Here is a 20,674-nt window from a genome sequence, read left to right on the forward strand (position 1 = left end):
TCCCGTCTCAGCCTCCCAAGTACTGGGATTACAAGCGTGCGCCACCACGCCCAGCTGGTGCATGGTCTTCTGATAGGCCCAGCCCCCAGGCACAGCTCCTCTCTAGAGGTGGCCTTAAGGCTCCACTGGTTGGTCCTATAAAAGGCAGCTGGCTTGGGCCCCGATGGGTAGAGCAGCTCTTGTGAGCCCTGAAGTCGGCCCAGCCAAGTAGGAGCTCAAGTCTTCAATATTAGTGGTTCTTAAAGTGTGGACTTTAGACCAGCTACATCAGCATCAACAGACGGCTTGCTGGAAGGACCCGATCCCAGACCCAGTGAATCAGAGACTCTGAGAATGGGGCTGACCATCAGGGTTGAGCACGCCTTCCTCCACAGGATTCAGGCACACGATAAGGTCTGGGAACCTTTACTCACAGCCTGCTCCTGTGCTCTCCTGGGAGGACACGCAGCCTGACTCCCGGGATGGCCGAAGCGATCCCACAGGACTGTCCTGAGTTCTGCCAACAATTACTTAAGAGGCTGCTCTGGACACGCCTGGCTGCGCGGGAGCTGCTCGCCGGCTGGAGGAGACAGAGCCGAGCCTTAGCCCTGATGGAGTCTGGTGCTCGGCAGCAGAGACAATACGCCAGAAAGAAAGAAAGACAAGTGCCAGTCCTCAGGCAGGAGAGGCAGACCCAAGCCCACAGAACAGGAGCCAGCAGGGCCTCCAGGCCTAGCCCAGGCCGCTCCCCGCCCCCCAACTGGCCTCCTCGGCAGCCTCACACCACCCCCTTTCCTGTCCAGGCATCGCCTTTACCAATCCATCCACCCAGCAAGGTGCCCGCCCAGGTCCTGCAGAGACTCCTCTGTGCTCAGGGCTCGATGTCCCGATTCGCTGGCCTCAGTATTCTAGCTCAAGTGGCCTCTCTCCTGACTCTGCCTCTGCTCCGCTCAGGCCGCCACATCCAACCCCGGCTTAGGGCTGCCCTGAGTCCCTCCAGCGTGAGAGGTTGGACCAGGGGAAGCGAAGGTGTGCGGCACCCATGTGCCACCCCGTGCTGACATCTCAGGGCTGATGCCCACCCGCCTCTCTGTGAAGCCCTGGAAAGAGGGGTACCCACAGCCCCCTGGGGAGGGCAGTCCCTCGTCCTTTCTTGGTTCTCTGAAGGTGGAAGAAGGCAGCAAAGTCAGAAAGAAAGGGGGTACACGAGCGACCCTAAGTGCTGGCTCTGAGGATAGCACCCTTTCTCTCCAACAGGGCCCTCTGACCGCACCCCAGAACTGTGCCAGTCCTACTAACTTTGAGAAGCCAGGCAGCTGCCCGCCCAGCAGGTGCAGGACCCCGAGACCCAGGGCCCAGTCAGAACGCCTGCCCCGGCCCGGGGTGCCGGGGACGGGCCATGAGGGTCCGGGCCATGAGGGTCCGGGCAGGCAGACCTGGAGGGAAGGCAGCAGGCAGGCCACGCTGTCCCCGGCAGGATGACGGGCAAAGCGCCTGCAGCCTCGGGCCACAGAGGCAGGGGGGCCCCGGGTAGAGCCCCTGGGGTTCAAGGCACCAGCGCGGGCGCCTGTGGCCCCAGGACGCAGAGGCTGCGCAGGGCCCGAGGCTCAGCCCCAAGCCGGGGCCATGGTGCTCTGGACCCCCTCGCAGGCGGCGGAGACTCCAAGTACAAGATCCCAGGACCCGAGCGGCAGCGAGATGCCCACGACCACCCGGACGCTCGGGCCCTGGGCGAGAGCGGGGTCCGGGGCGCGGCCCCAAGGGTGTGGGCGCCGCCGGGAGCGAGCAGCCGGGGGCAGCGGGGTCGGAGCTGCGGACGGCGAGGGCGAGGCAGGCGCCGGCCCCCCCTCCCCCCCCTCCCTCCCTCCCCTCCCCTCCCTCCCCTCCCCTCCCGCCCGCGGCCCCTCCCTCCGCCCCGCCCCCCGCCCCTCCCGGCCGCGCTCCCGGCGCAGCGCAGCCCGGGGCCGAGCGAGGCGGCCGGCCGGGGTCCGAGCGCGCCAGCCCAGCGCCCCGGGACCCAAGTTCGGCGGCGGCTCCGGCGGCCTCGCCGCCCCCCGCCCCTGCACGGCGGACGCGGCGCCGGCCAGCTCCAGGCGGGGACGGCGCCGGGAACTTAAGGTGGGAACTTCGCGCCCTAGGGTGGGCTCCGGGCAGCCTGCGGGGGGCGGGGGCTGCGGCGGCGCCGAGCTCGCCCCGGCCCGGGTCGCCCGCCGGGACCCCGCGGAGGAGGGGTCACCCCGACCTGGCGGGGGCTCCGCGCCGCCCCGTCCCGGGAGGAGGAGTGGGACCCCCCCCGCGTCTGTCGCGCGTGCGTTCCCCCCACCGGCCATGGACCTTCCTGAGTCATTCATTCAGGAGCGCGCCGAGCATCTATTGAGCGCCTACTGTGTGCTAGGGACATCTCAGGATCCGGTAGGGAAGGTGGGCGTTCCGTCGGAGGGGGGCTCAGCCTCTGGGTGGGAAGGAAGGGAGTTCATTCAGACCTTCACGGATTGGACAGAGATGGGCTGAGCACCCGCTGGGCAGCTCACCAGAGCCAGCGCTCAACATTCACTCAACAAACATTCTCGGACACTGTGCAGAGAGAACAGAGAAGGCAAAGGATGGGTGAGGAGAGGGTAAGATGGGGCGGCCTGTGCCGCTCAGAAGTAGCCCTGGCTCTCAAGCCTGCGTGGAGGGGCACAGCCACCCCGTGGCCAGCAGCACCCTGGTTCTTCCTGTGTACCATGCATTCTCTAAGTGGGCTGGGGGTAGGAACTGGCTCTTGGAAAGGATGAAAGGTCTTGGAGGGGGGCTGATGGATGCAGGCTTCCGCCAACGGGCTCCCCAAGCCCCCCATTGGGCAGGGATTTTCTTCAGCGCCTTCTTCTTGGGCATGTAAAGGGTGACATGCACCAAAGTTACCCAGGAGGGGGAGAGACGCCCCTTTTGCCGAGTCTGAGCAGAGGTTTACTCCCTAGGGTGTATCTGATACCCACCCCTCACACACACACACACACACACACACACACACACACACACATACACACACGTGCCTGAATTCAACCACTGTGGGATCCTCGCCGGCAGACGCCTCCAACTCCAGCGTGGTCCTGCTGCCGCTGGCTGGTGGCCAGGGCACGCCATCTCTCTCCGGGGGGCTTCTTGGGCTCTGCTGGGCCACGGCTCTATATACCTGCGTGTCTTGTGGCTTTGGGGGCTGCGCAGTCACCTGCAGCGTGGAGAGGGAGGGAAGGTGTGCTTGAAAGTCAGGTGAGCCGGGCCCCCCGGGGATGGCTCCTGGCTGCCTGCTCCGAGCCAGCCCATTGTAGTGGAAAGATGTCTGTCGAGGGACTCGAGCAAGCCACCGGGAGCTCCAAGTGGGTAGCAACCAAGACAACCTTGACTCTTCTCCCAAGGTTTAAGAACCCAGGCCGGGGCACCCGGGGCCTGTGAGGGCAGATCTGCAATTCTCACCCAGGGGAAAGGGACTCGCCCCAGGGAACGGAGGAGCCAAGAGCTGTGTCCCTGTGGGGATAATTGCACCCAGGGGCTTTCTGCCTCTGAGTTACACCCCCAGCCCTTCTTATTTTTTCATTTTGAAACAGAGTTTCTAAAAGACTTGCTAAGTTCCTGGGGCTGGCCTCAAACCTGCCATCCGCCTGCCTCAGCCTCTCAACTGAGATTGCAGGCAAGCGTCATCACGCCCGGCTGACACGTGTCCTTGGTGCGGGAGATTCAGCCAAGGTCACAGAGACCAGGACTTCAGCCCCGTTATCCCCGCGATGGCGTCTGAACTGGGCTGGCCCGTCTCCATATCCTCCTTCCTAACATGGGATAAAGAGATATAATCTGATTGCCAGAGGTCTATGGGGTCTGGGAATTCACTTGGCTGCTTCACTAAACCTAGAAATGAAGCCCATGGGGTGGAAAATGATTGCTGGCAAAGCCCCTCTAAGCAGAATTAATCAAAAGAGAGGCCAGAAAGGGTCTGTGGGCAAGCATGCAGTCACCCGTGGCCATTTTGATCATCCAGCGGGTTGTACTTAATGAACAAAGTCAGCGCATAAAGAAAGACCCTGAACCACGCCTCAGGTTGGCCCCGGCCCTGCGTGACTTTGCCCTCACGCTGCGCCTCCCCGGGGAGACCCAGCCACCCCTTCTCTCCTGGGGGGTGGTGTAAGCATCCCCTCCGCTGGTACCCCAGGCCGCCTCTGCTTCCCATGTCTGCCTGGGCCTAAATGTCCAGCTACAAAGAGGCCGGTAGTAAAGGTGTCCTGGCTGCAACCCCCGAGCACGCCCTGGTACAGACAGACATGGGTTTGGTGTCACTTTCTTGGCAGCAGAGGGGGGCAGCTGCAGAGACAGCCTGTCTTTTTCGTGGAGGGGGCAAAGGATGGAGAGGAGCACCTAGCTCCCAGCACCTGATCCCCCAGGCCCTTGGGCCCCAAGCAAGGCTGAGGTCTGGGCTGGTGTGGTTGTGGACAGCAGGGAGCTAAGGATCGTGGAGTAGGGAGGTCCAGCATGCCAGGCCTGGGCCCCGGCTAACGGCTAGATCTGTTTTGATTAACAGTTTAATTGGGGAGGAATTCAGCGAGTTGACCTCTGAGTCAGCCTGATCCGGACAGACGAGCCACAGACGTAAGACGCACAGGGAAACGCAGCAGTGGGAGACCCAAGGGGTCCCCAGGACGCCTGCTCTGAGCCGGGAGCACAGGTCGAGGGGAGGGGATGAGAGACACCAGAGCTCCAGAAAGACCAGTGTTTCTTTTACAAAATTGCCTCCGACTCTCATGCTGCCCCACAAATTTAGTGGCTTAAAGCATCGCGTATGGGTCATCTTAGAGTCTGGGGCGGTCAGAAGTACCAAGTGGATCTCACTGGGCTAAAATCGAGGTACCTTCTTTAGGAGAGCCCGGTCCATGCCTGTTCCAGCCTCCAGAGGCCGGGCACCCTGTGCGGGGGCTAGCAGTGCTCCTGCCTCCCTGGAGGCCAAAACAGCAGCCCAGAGCTGCACAAAACCAGGGATGCTGTTGGTTTCCTACCCTGCTCTAGAGCAAAAACGAAAAAGGAATGAAGGTGTTTCCCCCAGGCTAGGCCACTGCCCACTTCTGCCGGGCTCCAGACAATTCCCCAAAGCTTGTCTGTAGAAAGAGAACCCCATACACACCAGAACCCACACACCACCCTCCTAATCCCCACAGAGAAACCAGTGCTCTTAGGGAGGAGTAGAACACTGGGCTCAAAGTGCACGCATGTGACCCCGGCAACTCGGGGACCGAGGCAGGAGGATGATGGGTTTAAGGCCAGCAGGACACTTTTGGCAACTTAGCAGGACCCTGTAAATAAAATAAAAAAGACTTGGAATGTAGCTCGGTGGCAGAGTACCCCCTGCATTCAATTCCCAGTGCCACGAAAAAGAGAAAAGAGGGGCTTGGATTGGAATCCAGCTTCATGAGCATTCACCTCTCAGACCCTACATCTGCGATCGGGGTATTAATGGCCGTTGCCAACCTTTTAGAAAAGGACTAGGTCCGTGCAGGTGAAGCTGCCAACACAGTGCTGCACCCGGGGCGTGCCCCCGAGGGAACTGCGTGTGGTGTCTGCACCACAGCGTGCGTGGAGCACTGTCCGCTCAGCATTCCTGGCTGAGAGTTGTTCAGAAGGATTGAGTGGGAGACAGAAAGAAAAGCAGAGAGGCCAGTGGTTTATTGAAACCCTGAAAAGAGACCCAAGAGGTACGATAGCAGTTGGAACCCTTTATGACCTTGATGGACTGTCTATAGGACACCAGGTGACATTTTACTCACCAGACCCTCACAGCAGTCTTGCAAGGTGGGCTCTCTACTCCTCATCTAATGGGGAAGGAAAAGGCCTGGAGGAAGCCGGGTGCGGTGGCGCACACTTGTAATCCCAGCATTTAGGAGGCTGAGACAGGAGGATCACGGTTTGCAGACAGCCTCGGCTACTTAGTGAGGCCTTTTGCAACTCAGTGAGACCCTGTTTCAAAATAAAGAATAAAAAATAGCGCTGTGGTTTAGCTGGGAGGTAGAATGCCTCTGGGTTCCTTCCGGCCGGCTTGGGAGCAGCGGCCTCGGCTGGCCAAGCCTGACTCAGACCTTTGTCCTGGCTGCCCCCCTTCCTGAACCCAACCCCCCCAAACCCTGCCCCCGACTCTCAATCATGTGCCAAGTCCTGGTGGGCTGCAGCTCGGAATCTGCACACTTTGATCATTAATCCTTGGGAATGTGCGCTCACCTCTGCCACAGCTTGCCGGCACCGTTTCCTCTGAGAAGCCCAAGACGTGGCGTGGCAGGGTCTGTGGGCTCCTGGTGCTGTGAAAGAGAGCTTGGTCCAGGCGACCCAGTGCAGAGGGTCTGGTTCTTGCAAACCAGAGAGAGAGCCCCATTTCTCCAATGAAGTGGGGCCCACAGAGCTTTCCAGAACCCCCAGGGGATGAGCAAGGGTGCAGAGGGCCGGGAGCTCCCTGCCAAAAAGCCCAGAGCTTTTGCCGGGCGTGGTGGCGCACGCTTGTAATCCCCACGCTTGGGAGGCAGAGACAGGAGGATCGTGCAGGTTCGAAGCCAGCCGCGCGCGCTGGCTTAGGAGACCCTGTTTTCAAATTAAAAAAAATGTAAAAATAGGTCTGGGAGTGTAGCCCGGAGGTAGAAGGGCTTCCAGGAACCCCAGTACCACCAAAAAAAAAAAAAAAAAAAAAAGCCCAGAGCTTTTGAGCCTGCGGGGTCTCTGTCAGAAATGCCGATTCCTGGGCCTCCCACCAGCACTCTGACGAGGCCTCATGGTCTCAGCGTCTCCACTGAGCGCCTGGGGCATCTTGGAAAGTGGGGGCTTGGTGGGGTTTGTGCTCTTTGGTTTTCTAGGTGAACCACCTAACTCAGGCTCTCTCCCCCGGGGCTGCCCCTCGTCCCAGGCCCCGGGTTATTCTCCCCTGCCCTCCCAGGCACCCTCCATGCGGTCAATGTGGACACTTCAATGTGTTTAAGTTCTTGTAAAATATGTAACGCGTGCAGGTCCATTTGCACAAATAGCACAGTGCTATACACTTCGGTCTCTCCCTGCGCTCGGCGCCATGTTTTGAAGACCCAAATGTGTCGCGAAGCCTGCCCCTATCCACGCTCCTACTTCCTGAGCTCTCTGCAGGATTCTGCGGTCTGTGCTACCACGACTCACTCGCCGCGCCCCTGGGGATGAACAAGGGGACCTCCTGGTGATCCGTGACCACAGTCCTGTACCTTGTTCCTCTCTGAAATCTAATTCCCCAGAAGCAAACTCTGAGTCAGAGACCTGAAGGAGAATCACTCATTGTTGATGATAATGTCTGCCGCCACCCCTGTGGCCCTGCTTCTGGGAAACAGACCCAGGAGTGGGCTTCCCAAGCCAGAGGCCACAGAATCCTTCCTCTCTCTCTGGACGGCTCGATGGCTGCAACAGGCCGTGCTCCCTCCAGCTGTGGACTCTGGGGAGTGGACGATGCTGGGTTCAAATCGCAGTGAGTCGGGACGTAGGACAGATTGGTGCTGGTGGCTGAGGGTGGATGACAGGCTCGTCAGAGCTGATGGCCACAGGGCCGGTGTCTGTGGAGGGCTCGCGGGGTATCGGGCACTGGGCTAAGCACCTCGCTCACATCTGTAGCTTTGGTCCTCACCATCACTTGGGGAGGTAGCGGCTCACATATTCCTAGTTTACAGGTGAGAAAATCCGAATCTCAGAGGTGACGCATAACTTGCCCAAAGTCATGGAGCCACTGGCCTTGAACCCAGGTCTCCCGACTGCAAGGCCAGGATGCTCTTCTGCCTCCCTGGCACAGGGCGGGCAGCAGCTTGCCCCCCAGAGGAGGAGAGCCAGCTTCGTCTCAGCCAACCCCGATTCTCTCCCTCGTGCTATTCACCAAGTGTCTTAAGTCAACCCCGATGGATGACCTGACCATTCTGGGGGCCAGAGGTTCAAAGTGGGCTGGCTTGCTTGACTCAGATCAGGGTTGGCAAGGCTGCGCCCCCATCCTGGAGGCTCTGGGGGGCCCTGCCTTACCTCCCCAGCCTCTCGAGGCTGCCCGTGTTTCCCGGCTGGTTGCCCCTCCTCATCCTCAAAGCCAGCAATGGCCACCCCTTCCTCACCCTGTGTCTGTCTGTCCCTCTCATCTGACTCTTCCATATGTAAGGACCCCGTGGCTACATGGTGCCCGCTCAGACAGTACAAGACAACCCCCTAATCTCAGAGACAACTGACTTGAGACCTTAATTCTACCTTTAACCTTAATATCTCCTTGCCACATATATAATGCACTTGTAGGTTCCAGGGGCTAGAATTAGGATGTGGACTTCTGGGGGACATCATTCTGACTCACACCCCCACTGTCTGCCTGTACTGCCCACTTGGGCCTGATGTGGGTACAGTTTCCACTGGGCACAGACCAGGCTCCTGCCTCTGGCTCTGCCGTAGCTCTGGTGGCCTGGTTCAAATCTACCACGGACACACACTCCATCAGACCAGCTCTGTCCATGGACCACATCATTTGGCCCCTGTGCCTGGGTCCCCCTCACCCCACCCCATCACCCCTGCTTCTTCTCAGGCATATGTCACAGTGCCGCCTACCTGTCGCCTCTCTAAAGGGTGCGTTGAAAAGCCCCTCCCTTGCACACGCCCTCAGCAAGTCCTGAGGGCTCTTCCTCCATACGTCGCCCCTTACCCATACAGTCTTCAGTCCCCTCCACTGGTCCAAGCCTCCTTAATCTGTTCCCAGACTGAATAGCATCTCCTCCAGCCCGGTCTCCCAGCCCATCCATGCTCTACTCCCGGCACAGCACCACCCACGGGCCCCCGTCTCTCACAGAATAACCCCAGGCCTGCTGACACCCGGCTCTCCCCCTCCCACCTTCCCCTCCTTGCTCTGCCAGCCACTCAGCCTTTTCTCTGATTTCCACCACCCAAGGCCACTCTCAAGGCAGGGAGCTAACTCTTACGCTTTTCTACCAGGAGACGCTCTCCTCCAGTGTCCACGGGGCAGCTCTCCTTCCCACCCCGAGGCTCTGCCCATGCCCCCTCCTCCAGGAAGCCCTCTCTGACTCCCACCCATAGCCATTGTCCAACCTGCCACCTCATTCGGTTTCAGCCCAGTACTCACTGTAGCCCAAAATAACGATAGTAATTTAGAGACAGCCCAGGGCTGGGGAAGTAATTTAGGATAGGAATTTCCTACCAGCCTAGGACTCCAGGAAGACAGGGCCAGGTCTGCCTTGCTCTCTGCCATGTCCACAGATGCCCCGCAGCACCAGGCACATGGGCATGTCCAGGGATGAATGAATGAACACATGAATGACAACTCCATCGGGACCCTCCTCACCTCCAGCAGGGCCAGCATCCCCTTCAGGACCCCTGGGGGGCAAAACCACCAAAGCCCACCAGGCCCAATAGAAATGCTACCGGGAAAAGAAAGAGCTGGCTTCTTTGGAGGGCACCGGGCTGGGTGCAAAGAAGCATTATTGTCCAGCCGCGCGGGCCGCTGGGCTGGCTGATGGACGAACTTGAGTCTTGAGATGCACTCAGCACGTGGGGCTCGGCAGGACCCACGGCCAGGGAGGAGTGCGCCTCCTCATCGACCAGCCTCTGGCTCAAGGGGATGTCCTCCCTGCAAAACAGCACCCCATCCCAGGCTGCCACGGGATAACTTTGCACGGGGGAAACACCGAAGAGGAGGGAGGGGCTTAGGGCGCAGGAATGATCGCTCATGGGGGGAGGGTAGAAGGAGAAATTCCTGGAGAGAGGAGGTGGCTGCAGGCTGGGGTTCCCCGCAAGAGCCCTGGGGGCTTGGGAGAAGAAGAATCTTCCTTGTCTTCTGTCACGGTTCTTGCCAAACGGAATGTCATTTTCTCTCTTGTCTTTGGTGGCAACGACAAAGCAGCTTCAGTTAGACGATGACTGAAAGAAATGATTCCCACGCCTCCGGGGGATCCTGGCAGGCTTCGCCGGAGGAGATGGGTTCCAATTTTAGGCGAAGTCAAAAACACTCAAGGCTCTGAAACCCAATCGTTTCCATTGCAAGCACAGGTGTACCCTCATTTTGCCCAACCCTGACTGGTGACTCTGGCTTTCCCCAAAGAAGAATTGGCAGAGCAGCGATACCCCTTGGTGTGGCAGTTCCCGCTGGGAGGGAGCCCCGTCCAGTGCAGCCCAAGCTCCCTGGGCTCCCGTTGTTCCGTCCAGTGCGGCCCAAGCTCCCTGGGCTCCCGTTGTTCCGTCCAGTGCGGCCCAAGCTCCCTGGGCTCCCGTTCAGCCACTGTTCCTCATGCCTGCAGGGGGGGGTGTCCAAGAGTGTGCTCCCCGCGCCCCGTGTGCCCTTGACACTTACACTCGTGTTGCAAACGATTGCCATTTGGAATTGCTGAACTTCTCCAGGACCACCTGCTTGCACAGGAGAGCAGGCTGGGGGCTGAGAGGAGTATTAGACTCTTCTATGCGTTGGCTTAATTCTGGAGAACCTTGTCTGGGATGGGGGGGGGGGTCTCAAATCTCTGCAGAGCCAGGAAAGAAAGATACAGGAGTGAGGTAGAGGGAGGAGCGGGGACTGCGGTGGATTAGAGCATGCCATTTCTCAGTTGGAATTTGGGATAAGTGTTACCAGATATTCTGATTTTTTTTTTCAAGAAAAGCCAAAGATAGGGATTTTTACATGAAATTTCTCAGTTTTCAGAAACTTCTCCAAGCCAAGGAAAATGCTCGTGAACCAAACTCTGCCCATGAGCTGGTAATGAATAAGCGACCTCCCTCCCGTTAGTGGTTCAGGCCCTCCGCTTTGACAAGAGTCCACGCGAGCTGATGTCTTGACCTTGGTTTCCCTGAAGTGCCCCATGCTGTTGCCTCGTCCACAGGAAACAGACCCATCCAGCAAGGACTTCTTTGAGCCCCATCACTGCAGGGTTTCAGAGACGAGTGAGACCTTGTAGTTCCCCAGGCAGGAAACAGTCTAATGAAGAAGCCGGGCTCGTGCACGGATAATTCACACACCTGTCATCCCACTACTTAGAAGGCAGAGACAGGAAGATCGTAGGGTTCAAGGCCAGCCTCGGCAACTTATTGAGACTCTCAGCAACCGAGTGAGACCCGTTTCCAAACAAAAATTAAAAAGGACTAGGGGTATAGCTCGGAGGTAGAATAGCCCCGGGTTCAAATCCCGGGATCAAAATAAAAAAGAATTTAAAACCAGCACAAAAAAGAAAGAAACTGGCTGCCGTGTGCCTTAAGGACAAAGGTAAGTAGAGGAGGGGGCAGCAGATTGAGCCGGAAGAGCGAGTGCAGATCTCCGGAGTAACAAGCCTGTCTGTCCCGCTCACCCTAACCCCCAAGATGGTGTTTGCTGATGCTCGTGCAAACCAAGCAACTTGGTTGATGACTGTGCATTTCTCATTTATGGCAAATGACCTCCGTTTCCCACCTAGGGAGACACTCCGGAGATAACCTTGTAGATAAATACTAACAGAGCTGGGTGCGGTGGCGCACGCTTGTCATCCCGGTACCTGGGAGGCTAAGACAGGAGGATCGCAGGTTCACGGCCAGCCTCAGCTACTTAGTGAGGCCCTCCACAAGAGGTAGAATGCCCCTGGGCTCAACCCCCAGTTCTGCAAATCAACAAATAAATAAATACTAACGGCAATAATAAGCAACCGTGGCTGAGTGCCGCGGGGGGCCAGGCGCCACCTTAAGCGCTCACAGGCACCTGATTGGCGCAGTCTCCCCAGGAATCCCATGGAGTCGCTTGTGTAGCTGCACCCATTTTACAGATGCACAAAGTAGGGCGCGTCACGTTTGAGTAACTCTCCCAGGCTAAGTGGCTCCAAAATCTGTGTGTGTGTGTGTGTGTGTGTGTGTGTGTGTGTGTGTGTGTGTGTATGAGAGAGACAGAGAGAGAGAGAGAGAGAGAGAGAGAGAGAGAGAGAGAGAGAGAGAGAGAAGAATACCTCTGAGTTACATCCCCAGCCTTTTGTTTTGAAGCAGGGTCTCACTAGGTTGCTGAGAGTCTAAGTTGCCAAGGCTGCCCTCAAACCTGCTATCCTCCTGTCTAGCCCTCCCAAGTACTGGGATTCCAGGCGTGCGCCACATGCCTGGCTGAAACCTGTTTTAACCCCCGCACCAGGCCTTTTCCACCCCAGTATCAGGATACTGAGGACCAGAGGGTTCTGCTGCAAAGGCTGCCGTGTGCATCGTAGGGCATTCAGCAGCATTCCTGGCCTCTACCCACAAAATGCTAGATCCGTAGCACTCAGAAATGCCTCCAGGCATTGCCACGGGTCCCCCGAGGGACAAACTCAGTCCTAGTTGAGAACCGCTGGTTTCTGCTGAACGGCCTTTCCAGACTAAAAACTTTAAAAAATTGGGTTCATTTAAAATAGCGTTTGGCCCATCTGTTGCCTGTCACTAGGATGGATGGCAGCCGTCTTGGGGTCGGGGACTGCATCTAATTTCCCACACGTGGCAAACTGCACCTGCCCCCTGCCTGCACACAGTGGCCTCAGTTCCCTGAGATGGATAAATGAGCTGGGTATGGAAGACTCCAAAAGTCAGGAGATGCTGACTAATACTGTTACTACTTTCGCTGTTAAGCAAATGTATCAGCAAGGAAGTGTCAAAGACCAGGTGGCTGAATTCACAGGCTTATCTCTCACAGTTCAGGAGGCAGGGACTCCAGGATCAGGGTGCCAGTAGGGTGGGGTCCTGGCGAGGACCCTTTTCTGGGCTGCCGACTTCTGGCTTCTCACTGTGTCCTTACTAGCTGATCTAGGGCTCTGGTTTCTCTTACTCTCAAAAAAACACCCTGAAAGCCAGGCAGGGTGGTGCACACTTGTAATCCCAGCATTTGGGAGGCTGAGGCAGGAGGATTGCTGTTCGTGGACAGCCTCAGCTACTTAGTGAGGCCCCTTTGCAACTCAGTGAGACCCTGTTTCAAAATAAAGAATAAAAAATAGGGCTGGGGGTGTCGCTCGGAGGTAGAATGCCCCTGGATTCCACCCCCAGTACCACACACACACAATCAAAGAACACCCTGAGGAACCGGGTGGGGTGTTGTGTGCCCGTGATCCCAGTTCTTGGGAGACTGAGACAGCAGGATTCCAAATTCAAAGCCAGCCTCAGCAACTGAGCAAGGCCTCAGTTCAAAATAAAAAGTAAAAATAAAGTGCTGGGGTGTAGTTTGGAGGTAGAATGACTTTGGGTCCAATCCCCAGTACCAAAAAATAAATGGGGGGCTCCACCCCACCCCTCATCTCCCCTTCAGCCTTAGTCCCCTCCCCAAGACCCCACTTCTCCTTCCCACCACATTCTGGGCTGGACTTCCACCGTGGATCTGGGGGCCTCCGGACCTCGGTCCATAGCAGGATTGACACTGGTGAAGCAGAGCTCAGTCAAGATCTGGGGGTCACCGGGGCCTCTCCCTCCTTCTCCCCCAGGCCCCAGAGGAATGTGAAACTCCAAGATGACGCTGCTACCAGGTGACAATTCTGACTACGACTATAGCGCCCTGAGCTGCGCCTCGGACGCCTCCTTCCCCCGGGCCTTCTTCCCGCAGAGCCAAGCGCTCAAGGGCGTGTTCTACCGCAGGGCCCAGCGGCTGCGGCCGGAGGCCGGCCCGCCCGGGGACCGCCGCCGCCAGATCATCATCAACGTGGGCGGCATCAAGTACTCGCTGCCCTGGACCACGCTGGACGAGTTCCCGCTGACGCGCCTGGGCCAGCTCAAGGCCTGCACCAACTTCGACGACATCCTCAACGTGTGCGACGACTACGACGTGACCTGCAACGAGTTCTTCTTCGACCGCAACCCGGGGGCCTTCGGCTCCATCCTCACCTACCTGCGGGCCGGGAAGCTGCGGCTGCTCCAGGAGATGTGCGCCCTGTCCTTCCAGGAGGAGCTGCTGTACTGGGGCATCGCCGAGGACCACCTGGACCGCTGCTGCAGGCGCCGCTACCTGCAGAAGATGGAGGAGCTCGCCGAGATGGTGGAGCAGGAGGACGAGGAGGATGCTCTGGACAGCGTGGACCGCGACAGCGACGGCCCCGCCGCCGGCGACGGCCGCCTGGGCCGCTGCATGCGACGGCTGCGAGACATGATAGAGAGGCCGCACTCCGGGCTGCCCGGCAAGGTGTTCGCCTGCCTGTCGGTGTTCTTTGTCACCGTCACCGCCGTCAACCTCTCCGTCAGTACCCTGCCCAGCCTGAGGGAGGAGGAGGAGCAGGTAAGAGGCGGCGCCCCGAGGGCAGGCCTCCCCCAAGAGGCACCGTGGGGCCTGAAACATCCCCAGGCCCTGAGACTTCCCGCGTGGTGTGTGTGCATGCCCGTGCCCTGGGGCCACGCTCAGGGACTGTCCTGGCCTCTGCCCTGCCTCCCACACTCCCTGCATGCAGGATGTAGATGAGATGCTTAGCTGGGACGGGTGTAGGAGCCGGCTCTCAGATGGTGTGGTCCTCCTTGTGGTCTGAGCTGCACACTCTGCACAGATCATCAAAGACTGGCTCAACCCGGTGGGCCCTCTTGGTCTTCCCAATAGCCTTGCATAATAGTGGCCCAGACACGTTTTCTGGGTCTTTAATTTATTATTATTATTATTATTATTATTATTATTATTATTATTATTATTTTGTACTGGGAGTTGAACCCAGGGGCACATTACCTTTGAGCTACACCCCATTCCTACTTTTTTTTTCCTTTGCAGTCCTGAGGATGGAACCCAGGGGCATTCTACCTCCAGGCTCCATCCCCAGCCCTATTTTGTATTCTTTTCTTTTGAAACAGGATCTCACTGAGTTGCAGAGGGCCTCCCCAAGTAGCTGAGGCTGGCCGTGGACCGCAATCATCCTGCCTCGGCCTCCCGAATGCTGGGATTACAAGCATGCGCCACCACGCCCGGCTTTATTTTTGTTTACTTTGAAGCAAGGTCTGGCTAAGTTGCTCAGGATCTTTGCTAACTTACTGAGACTGTGGCCTTGAACTTGCAATCCTCCTGTCTCAGTCTCCCAGCAAATGGGATTATAGGCGTGCACCACCACGCCCAGATGAAAATAATTTTTATTGCTAGGTATGTGTGTATATTCATATCCCCAAGTGGGGGATGTGTCTTTGGGTTAAGTAAGAAATGCATGGAATTGGATAATCCCCGTACTTGGGGCGCTGAGACTGGAGGATTATAGGTTCAAGGCAGCCTCAGTAACTTAGTGAGGCCCTCGGCAACTCAGTGAGACCCTTGTTTTAAAATTAAAAAAAAAAAAGGACTGGGATGTAGCCCAGAGGAGGTAGAATGCCCGAGTACAATCCCCAGTACAGAGAGAGAGACAGAGAGAGAGAGAATGATCATGCAGATATTTACTCCCAGGCCTGCAGGCTGTGTGCACCATCCTAAGGCCCTCCCATACTGGGCAGCCAGGGAGCCCTAAGCTGAGCTGAAGTCCTGCCCACATCTTACCTTCCTGGCGCATCCTCCAGTAACCCTGCGGGGGCGGTGTTCTCTTGCCCGCGTGGCAGAGGAGGTTGCAGAGGCAGGCAGGGCCCCTGGGCAAGCCCAGGCCGACTGACTGCACAGCCTGTGTTCTTAAACAAGGAAATATATGTCCACACGGCAGCCCGGGACCCCACGTAACGCCAGAGAAGTCTGCGATTGGCCCACACACCATTTCCCAACATTTTGACTCAGTTTAAAAGCAATATGTTTTCCAGCCAGGCATGGTAGCATATGCCTGTAATCCCACTCCTTGGGAGGCTGAGACAGGAGGATCACAGTTTCGGGGCCAGCCTCAACAACTTACCAGGACCCTCAGCAACTTAGACCCTGTTTCAAAATAAACAAAAGATCTGGGGGTGTGGTTCAGAGGTACAAAGCTCCTAGGTTCAATCACCAGGACTAAAATAGGGGGGAACATGTTTTCTATATAACAATGCAGACCATTTGCTTCTCTTAAAAATTGTAAGGTCAGCCGGGCACAGTGGCCCACACTTGTAATCCCAGTACTTGGGAGACTGAGACAGGAAGATCACAGGTTCACAGCCAGCCTCAGCAATTTAAGTGAGACCCTGTTTCAAAAAAAAAACCAAAAACAAAAACAAACCTATAAGGTCAGGACTGGGGATGTGGTTCCGTGGTAGAGCACTTGCTTAGTATGTACAAAACTCTGACTTCCATCTCCAGTACTAAACAAAACAGTAAGGCCCCCTGGGCTGCAATCCTAAACATCAGCGTCCACACAAGGGCCCTCCCCAGTTCAGCCTCCTTCTGTGTGAGACTTCTGGACTTTTAGTTGTACTTTGTCCCCTACATATAAGGATTCTGGAAGTAAGCTTCAAGAAAGAGGAAGAAGCCAGGCATGGCGGCGCACGCTTGTAATCCCCGCACTTGGGAGGCGGAGACAGAAGGATCGCGCAGGTTCGAAGCCAGCCACGCTGGCTTAAGAAACCCTGTTTCCAAATAAAAATATAAAATAGGTCTGGGAGTGTAGCCTGGAGGTAGAAGGGCTTCCAGGAACCCCAGTAGCACCAAAAAAAAAAAAAAAGGAAGAAAGAAAGAAAGAAAGAGAGGGAGGAAGGGAGGGGAAAAAATCTCAGACAAGAACACATTGTATAGGCATTTGAGAATAGTGGTACATGAACTCACATGAATTTCATGCCCACCAGCATGTCTTGAGCAGCGCCTGCATTCCCTGCGTTCGCTATGTGGTTTGCACGCACTCTGACATCAGGAGTACTCACCTGGTAGGATTTTTCCACATAAAGATATTGTGGGAAAAATAGCTACCACGATTGCATTTATAAGTCACAGAGGGTGGCTGGCGTTTCTTTTAATATGTTAAATTTTTAAACAGGGTATTAAGAAAACAGCACTCGCTCAACAAAATTAACTTCGTGTATGTGTGTGTGTGTGTGTGTGTGTGTGTGTGTGTGTGTGTGTAGGGGTACTGGGGATTGAACCCAGGGGTATTCAACCTCCAAGCTACAACCCCAGCCCTTTTTTTTTTTTTTTTAATTTTGAAGCAGGGTCTCACGAGGTGGATGAGAGTCTCGTTACTTGCTGAGGCTGTCCTCAAACCTGTGGTCCTCTGTCTCAGCTTCTAAGCACTGGGCTTACAAGTGCAGGCCGCCATGCTCAGCTAAAGTTAACGTCAGCACAGCCAGCAGCGATGAAGAGGGTGAGGTGAGGGATGAGGTCCGAATTTTTTGTCTTGTGTTTTGTGGTACTGGAGATTGAACTCGGGGCATTCTACCTCTGAGCTACATCCCTGCTCCTGCTTTGTTTTTTTTTTATTTTGAACGAGGTCTCAGTAAGTTGTGAGGAGCTTCACTCAGTTGATGAGGCGGGCTGGGAATCTGCGGTCCTCCTGTCTCCGCCTCCGAGCACACGCAGATGAAGGTGTGGGCCACCGCACCCTGCGGAGGCCAAGATTGGAATCGCATTTGTCCACTCTGGCTGTGTAGCTGTGGATTCGTTCTAGACCTCTCTTGCCTCCCCGTTCCTTCTCCCATCCAGGAGTCTGTGAGCAGACCCACCTCACAGCATTGCAAGAGTTTGGTGAGAGTCTACAAACAATTATGGGAACGTGGCCTGATACACAAGTGTGCAGGAAGTGTTAATGGTTGGGATTTATAAATAATGCTGAGGGAGAGACAGAGAGACAGAGAGAGGGGGGAGAGAGAGAGAGGGAGAGAGAGAGAGAGAGAGGAGAGAAGAGACAGAGAAACAGGAGACAGAGGAAGAGAGAAAGAGAGAGAAGAGAGAAGGGAGGGAGAGAGCGAGAGAGAAAGAGAGGGGGGAGGGAGGGAGAGAGAGAGAGAAAGGGAAAAAGAGCGCAAGTGCTAGCGCTCACCATTTAGACCTGTCTGGAAGTTCCTGCTGGAACCCAATTTCAATGTCTTTTATCCTAATTTAATCATTAAATAGTAATAAAGCCTCCGTTTTATTCTGCTTCTGATATCGCTTGTATTTTCTTTCTTTTTTCTTTTTTTTTTTTTTTTTTTTTTTTACAAAAAATAATCCCTGAGCCAGGCACAGTGGCACTTGTTTGTAATCCCGGGACTTAGAAGGCTGAGACAGGAGGATTGAAAGTTCGAGGGCAGCCTCAGCAAGTAGTGAGACTCTCATCAACTGAGTGAGACCCTGATTCCAAGTAAAAAGAAAATAGGACTGGGGGTGTGGCTTGGCGGTCGAATGCCCCGGGAGTTCCATCTCAGGACACAAAATTTAAAAAAAGAATAAGCTCTATCAACCACTAAGGCAGAATAAGGGGGCTTGGGGTGCAAGAGAAGGGCGATTATTAAACAGGGGGGCCACAGAAGGTCTCCCTGAGAACATGAGCAGGAGGCAGGCGTTTGGGGAGAGGATTTCACAGAGAAGGCAGGGAGTGCCCCTCCGGGCGGCTGCACTAGGCCTGGATGGTAGAGGGATGCCCTGGACCACTGTGAGCTGGGGCAGAACGAGGAAGTCCCACAGACAGCCCGCGCGTGGCCTCCTCCTCGGAGCCACAGCCACGGAGGGTGCTGAGCAGAGGAAGGGCAGGATCCATCTGATGTTCTCGGGACCCTCTGCATGTGTGTAGGACGTGAGCTGAGATCGCCCAGGGAGGCGACCGCAACTGTCTGGGTGAGAGAGGATGGCGGCTGGGCCAGAGCAGGGGACGAGGCAGTGGTGTGACCCTCACAGTACTTTATAGGAAGAGCCTGGGAGGGTCCCTGAGGATTAACTGTGAGATGTAACCAGCCGGGCTGCAGGGTGGAGCCAGGGCGAGCAGCTGAGGAATAGGATTGCCGATGGCTAAGGAGAGGAAGCCGCAGGCGGGCAGGGAGGCAGGAGGGACCAGGGGCCCTATTTTGGACACATGAGTTTGAGATACTCATCAGATACCCAAGGGAGGCAGCCGGTGAGGGGTCCAGAGGTCTGGGCTGAGCCAGGCCTGGTGGCACACATCCGTAATCCCAGTACTGGCAGCTGTTTGGGAGGCTGAGACAAGAGGATTGCAGGTTGAAGGACAGCCTCAACAACGTAGCGAGACCCTCTGCAATTTAGCGAGACTCTGTTTCCAAAAAATAAGATAGGAGCCAGGCGTGGTGGCGCTCGCTTGTAATCCGAGACAGGAGGATTCGGGTTTGCAGCCAGCCTCGGCTACTTAGCGAGGCCCTCTGCAACTTACTGAGACCCCCGTTTCGAAACAAACAGTAAAAATCTGGGCTGGGGATATAGCTTGGAGGTAGGCTGCCCCTGGGTTCAATCTCCAACACCACAAAATAATAATAATAATAATAATAATAATAATAATAATAATAATAATAAAAATTTAAAAATAGGGCTGGAATGTAGCCCAGAGATGGAACACCCCTGAGTTCACAAGTCTTGTTTGGACTTAAGAGAGAACAGTAGCGAGCACAGAGATGGTGCTTGCTGCCCACGGGGCGTGAACAGAATTATAGAAAGGGATTCGGGAGGCTGAGACCTTGGAGGATCGCGGTTCGCGGACGGCCTCAGCTACTTAGCGAGGCCCTCTGCAACTCAGTGAGACCCTGTTTCAAAGTAAAGAATAAAAAATAGGGCTGGGGGTGGCGCTCGGAGGTCGAATGCCCCCCGCCCCGCCCTCCATCCCCCGGCAGGACCCTGACGCCCCCCCCACCCCCGCAGGGCCAGTGTTCCCGGATGTGCCGCAACGTGTTCGTCGTGGAGTCGGTGTGCGTGGGCTGGTTCTCCCTGGAGTTTCTCCTGCGGCTCATCCAGGCGCCCAGCAAGTTCGCCTTCCTGCGGAGCCCGCTGACGCTCATCGACCTGGTGGCCATCCTGCCCTACTACGGCACGCTGCTGGTGGACGGGGCCGCGGCGGGCCGCCGCAAGCCGGGCGCGGGCGGCAGCTACCTGGACAAGGTGGGGCTGGCGCTGCGCGTGCTGCGGGCGCTGCGCATCCTCTACGTGATGCGCCTGGCGCGCCACTCGCTGGGGCTGCGGACGCTGGGCCTGACCGCGCGCCGCTGCACGCGCGAGTTCGGGCTGCTGCTGCTCTTCCTGTGCGTGGCCATCGCTCTCTTCGCCCCGCTGCTCTACGTGGTGGAGAACGAGATGGCGGACGGCGCCGAGTTCACCAGCATCCCCGCCTGCTACTGGTGGGCCGTCATCACCATGACGACGGTGGGCTACGGAGACATGGTGCCGCGCAGCACGCCCGGGCAGGTGGTGGCGCTGAGCAGCATCCTCAGCGGCATCCTGCTCATGGCCTTCCCGGTGACCTCCATCTTCCACACCTTCTCCCGCTCCTACCTGGAGCTCAAGCAGGAGCAGGAGAGGCTGATGTTCCGCAGGGCCCAGTTCCTCATCAAAACCAAGTCGCAGCTGAGCGCCATGTCCCAGGACAGCGACCTCCTGTTCGGCAGTGCCTCCTCGGACACCCGGGAGAACAACTGAGCGCCGGGGACACCCCCGGCCAGCCCGCCGCCCTCCTCCAGGGGTCAGCCGCCGCCCAGGAGGCCAGGAGCCTGGACCCGGGAGTCTCCGCCGCCTCGCCACCAAGCGCGGGCCTGCCCTCCGTGTCCGTGTCCGTGTCCGGAGGCAAAGGCGAGCTGGCTGCCCTCCCCTGCCCACCCGCGCCGTTCCCCTCGGGAGGGGGCTTGCGCTGCCCCCCATGTAGACAACTGCCCCCGAAACCTGCTCTCCGGGTCTGGCTGGAGAAAAATGCAAACGCAGCAACGTGGG

General features: G+C 57.0%; 1 protein-coding gene across 1 annotated transcript; it reads left to right on the forward strand.

The window, feature by feature from the left end:
• Positions 1 to 13,419: 13,419 nt before the first annotated feature.
• On the forward strand, positions 13,420 to 20,386 carry KCNG1 (potassium voltage-gated channel modifier subfamily G member 1; the record flags this gene model as incomplete). Its single annotated transcript, XM_080716026.1, has 2 exons — positions 13,420 to 14,200; positions 19,616 to 20,386. The coding sequence occupies exons 1-2, from the start codon at positions 13,442 to 13,444 to the stop codon at positions 20,384 to 20,386; spliced, it is 1,530 nt and encodes a 509-aa protein (XP_080572152.1). The 5' UTR covers positions 13,420 to 13,441.
• Between the last annotated feature and the right edge of the window lie 288 nt (positions 20,387 to 20,674).

The sequence above is a fragment of the Muscardinus avellanarius genome, assembly GCF_963383645.1.
Source record: "Muscardinus avellanarius genome assembly, chromosome: 19".
Classification (NCBI taxonomy): domain Eukaryota; kingdom Metazoa; phylum Chordata; class Mammalia; order Rodentia; family Gliridae; genus Muscardinus; species Muscardinus avellanarius.